We start from the raw sequence: 4,488 nt of genomic DNA, 5'->3' as shown, positions 1-4,488 counted from the left end.
ATTGAACATGTGTATCTGAAGGCACCTATTATTGATCTATGAAACTCCAAGAACAAGAACTAAAATGTAGGGAATTCCCTGGTGGTCCAGTGGTTAGGACTTAGTGCTTTCATTGCTCTTGGCCTGGGTTCATTCTCTTGTGAGGAACTAATTCCACAAGGTTGTGGCACAGGCAAAAAAAGAAGAAGAAGCACTAAGACGTGGTCAAAGAGACAGTCGTTACATGGATTCAAAGTAGAACTGGGGAAGGTCGAGTAAGGCCAGGTAGATTAGGGGTCAGACGGTATGTGGTCAAGCAGAACAGGTGACAGGACCCTGAGCCCAGGTAAAACAGGGGATAGTTCCATGAGGCCCAGGTAGAACACGACACAGGCTGTGTGAGGCCAAGCAGAATGTGGATGAGTTATGTGGGCTCCAGGCAGATGTGGGGACAGGCTCTAAAGGCCCGGTAAAGCAGGACCCGCCATGTGATGCCAGGTAACCAGCTGCAGGGGGCAGAAGGAGGGGTTGTTGGGGAAGATGAAGGAAGCTGAGGGAGGTGGCAAGGTTACTTGAAGATCAGGAGCCAACCGTGCACTGAGGGAGGGTCTGTGCAGAGACTGCAGAAGGTGAGAAAATACAGCCGGTGGCCCTTTCAGCTGGAGCTAGCACTGTGTGGCAGGTTGGGACAACCAAGGAAAAGCTGAGTTGAGAAGAACCTTGAGGAAGGTTTAGGGTCAGGTTCCTGGAAGCCACCCAGGGGTGGAGAGACGTTTCCCTGGATACAAGAAGGCCACCTCCCAGGACCTGGGTCTACAGTTCTGCAGCTGAGGACTTGTTGGGTGCAAAGGGCCCCAACTCAAGGGTAAGGGTACTGAGAGGATGACAGCCAGCTCTTTCTCCTCCAAGCTGGTCTCAGGGAGGCAGCCCACGGGCCCCATGGCAGAGAAGAGCTTGCACAAGTCTCCCCAGGGCATGTTTAACCTCCGTGTTCCTCAGAGAGTAGACGATGGGGTTCAGAGTGGGGCTCAGCATCGTGTAGAGCACTGCGGACACCTTGCTTCTCTCAGGGCTATAGCTGGAGGCCGGGCTGATATAGGCACAGAACACTGCGGAGTAGTACACGGAGACCACCAGAAGGTGGGAGGAGCAGGTTGAGAAGGCCCGCTGCCTCCCTGCAGCCGAGCGCATGCGCAGGATGCTGGCGACAATGCAGCCATAGGACAGCAGGGTGAGCAGGAAGTTGACGACTCCATAGAAGGCATCAGCTAAGACAGTCATGATGCTGTTCACGAGTGTGGGGCTGCAGGAGAGCAGCAGGAGTGGGGGGATCTCGCAGAAGAAATGTGCAATAACGTTGGGGCCACAGAAGGACAGCTGCGTCATCAGCCCAGCGTGCAGCGACCCGTTGAGGGCACAGACGGCCCACACGCCCACGGCCAGCGACCGGCACAGCCGCGGGCTCATCCGCGAGCTGTAGTGCAGCGGGCGGCAGATGGCCACGTAGCGGTCATAGGCCATGGCCGTCAGCAGCAGCAGCTCGGAAGATGCGGACCAGGTGAGGAAGAACAGTTGGGCCATGCACCCAGGGAAGGAGATGGTGTTTTCCTCGAAGGCCAGGCCCGCCAGTGCCTTGGGCAGCACAGATGAGGTGCAAACAATATCCATGGCAGCTAGATTGCAGAGGAAAAAGTACATGGGGCTTTGGAGGCTGGCGCTGTGGCTGACCACAGCGATGATCACAGCGTTGCCCGTGAGCGCCACGGTGTAGAGGGAGAAGAAGCAGCCGAAAAGGGGCAGCCGCAGGCGGGGGAGCTCCGAGAAGCCCTGAAGCACGAACTCTGTCATCAGGGTCTGGTTGGACCTTGTGGCCCAGCCGGGAGCAGCCCCAAGGCCTTGCTCCATGTGTGCACAGACCTGTGACAGAGAATACACGACGCTGGTGCCAGACTCTACCCAGGTGACCGTCTCAGAAGGCAGCCTGGTCTTGGAAAGAGGGCTGATCCGACTCCTTCACAGGAGTCCGTTTATTCCTTAACATCCAAACCCAACACTCTTCCGAAAGCCATATACCCTTCATTCACTTCTCCTTTCATTTTGCACTCGGAGAAACACTGTCCTCTAGCGTTTCTAGCCCCATCCCCATCCTTACTTCCTTGACTGTGAGCCACTTACAGCCTGAGCCCGTTCCACGCGGAGGCTGAGCCCCTCCCCCGGCCCACTCTCCTTCTTCCAGCCCCATCTCTGTAAAGGACATACTGCTGCTTTTCAGCTGTTCCCCTGGGTTCCTGTTTCCACCTTTTCTGAACTTGTGCTCCTTGCACTCCAGGATTACTTCTGTGGCTGATCCTGCCTTCAGTCTGACATCACTCATATCTACCCCCGAACCCCAGAACTATGAACCGCAATTCTGCTTCAAACTACAGGCTTCCAAACTCAGCATTCAAACCTGAACTGTTGGCCTTTGCCCCAGATGTGTTCATCGTGTAGTTTTACAGCAGCACAAGGTAACTCACCCACCCTCCCAGTTACCCAGCCACCCAAAATCCTGGGTTTAGGCTTTGTGGCAACAGGACCTCACTTGGACCACATCAAGCTTTAGTTCCTGGTCATGGGAGGTTCTCAGAATGTATTTGTTCCATGAGCCTTTGATGGTCTTCTTACCTCTCAACCTCTGGTTCCCAAGGCCTACAAACAAAGCTTCCTGCATGATGTTCACAGATGCTCCATCTCTCACTCACAGATATGTACCTAACTTCAAGCTTTTTGTCACCGCCTGGATGTCCAGTTTCTCCTTCCAACACCCTCCTATATGTTCCCAACTGGGTTCATGGTGATGCCCTGGGGCGAAAACCTGATCCTGGCATTTCATTCCCCTCTGTGAAGCTCACTAAGACTTAGCAGAGTGCTCAGGTGAGAAATGACAGAAAAATAACCAAACTGATCACATGGGCCACTGCCTTGTCTAACTCAATGAAATTATGAGCCATGCCTTGTAGGGCCACGCAAGATGGACAGGTCATGGTGGAAAGTTATGACAAAACATGGTCGACTGGAAAAGGGAATGAAAAACCACTTCAGTATTCTTGCCTTAGGAACCCCATAAAAAGTATGAAAAGGCAAAAAGATAGGACACTGAAAGATGAACTCCCCAGATCGGTAGGTGACCAACATACTACTGGAGAAGAGTGGAGAAATAACTCCAGAAAGAGTGAAAAGATAGAGCAAAAACAAAAACAACGCCCAGTTGTGGATGTGACTGGTGACGGAAGTAAAGTCTGATATTGTACAGAGCAATATCGCATAGGAACCTGGAATGTTAGGTCCATGAATCAAGGTACATTGGAAGTAGTCAAACAGATGTTAAGAGTGAACATCAACATTTTAGGAATCAGTGAACTAAAATGGACTGGACTGGGCAAATTTAATTCAGATGACCATTATATCTACTACTGTGGGCAAGAATCCCTTACAAGAAATGGAGTAGGCCTCAGAGTCAACAAGAGTTGGAAATGCAGCACTTGGGTGCAATGTCAAAAATGACAGAATGATCTCTGTTTGTTTCCAAGGCAAATATTTCAATATCACAATAATCCAAGTCTACCCAAGTAATCCACCAACCACTAATGCCAAAGAAGTGAAGATGAAAGGTTCTATGAGGACTTACAAGACCTTCTAGAACTAACGCCAAGAAAAGATGTCCTGTTCCTCATAGAGGACTGCAATGCAAAAGTAGAAAGTCAAGACATACCTGGAGTAACAGGCAAGTTTGGCCTTGGAGTACAAAATTAAGTGGGACAAAGGCTAACAGAGTTTTGCCAAGTTATGCACTGGTCATAGCAAACACCCTCTTCCAACAACACAAGAGACACATAGACATCACCAGATGGTCAATACTGAAATCAGATTGATTCTATTCTTTGCAGCCAAAATGGAGAAGCTCTATAGAGTCAGCAAAAGCAAGACGGAGCTGACTGTGGCTCAGATCATGAACACCTTATTGCAAAATTCAGACTTAAATTGAAGAAAGTAGGGAAAACCACTAGACCATTAGGGTATGACCTAAATCAAATCCCTTAAAATTATACACTGAAAGTGACAAATCGATACAAGTGATTTGATCTGATAGACAGAGCACCTGAAGAACTATGGACAGCAGTTCGTGACATTGTACGGAGGCAGTGATCAAGACCATCCCCAAGAAAAAGAAATGCAAAAAGGCAAAAGGGTTGTCTGAGGAGGCCTTACAAATAGCTGAGAAAAGAAAAGAAACTAAAGGCAAAGCAGAAAAGGAAAGATATACCCATCTGAATGTAGAGTTCCAAAGAATAGCAAGGATAGATAAGAAAGCCTTCCTCAGTGATCAATACCAAAAAAAAAATAAAGGAAAACAACAGAATTGGAAAGACTAGAGATCTCTTCAAGAAAATTAGAGATACCAAGGGAACATATCATGCAATCATGGGCACAATAAAGGACAGAAATGGTATGGACCTAACACAAGCAGAA

At 49.4% G+C, this 4,488-nt stretch overlaps 1 protein-coding gene across 1 annotated transcript; it reads right to left on the bottom strand.

Moving 5' to 3' along the window:
* Window positions 1-661: 661 nt before the first annotated feature.
* Window positions 662-1,907, bottom strand: LOC102398434 (olfactory receptor 13A1-like). Its single transcript, XM_006071000.3, has one exon. It carries the CDS (start codon window positions 1,882-1,884, stop codon window positions 895-897), a length of 990 nt encoding a protein of 329 aa, XP_006071062.1. The 5' UTR covers window positions 1,885-1,907; the 3' UTR covers window positions 662-894.
* Between the last annotated feature and the right edge of the window lie 2,581 nt (window positions 1,908-4,488).

Source organism: Bubalus bubalis, chromosome 23 (genome assembly GCF_019923935.1).
Source record: "Bubalus bubalis isolate 160015118507 breed Murrah chromosome 23, NDDB_SH_1, whole genome shotgun sequence".
In the NCBI taxonomy this organism is placed as follows: domain Eukaryota; kingdom Metazoa; phylum Chordata; class Mammalia; order Artiodactyla; family Bovidae; genus Bubalus; species Bubalus bubalis.
The sequence above is the reverse complement of the archived record's forward strand: the minus strand, read 5'-3'. Positions and strand labels throughout refer to the sequence as shown.

What these genes read in the sequence shown, in the direction of transcription:
- LOC102398434 (XM_006071000.3), bottom strand. Translation starts at nt 1,884, where the DNA reads ATGGAGCAAGGCCTTGGGGCTGCTCCCGGCTGGGCCACAAGGTCCAAC.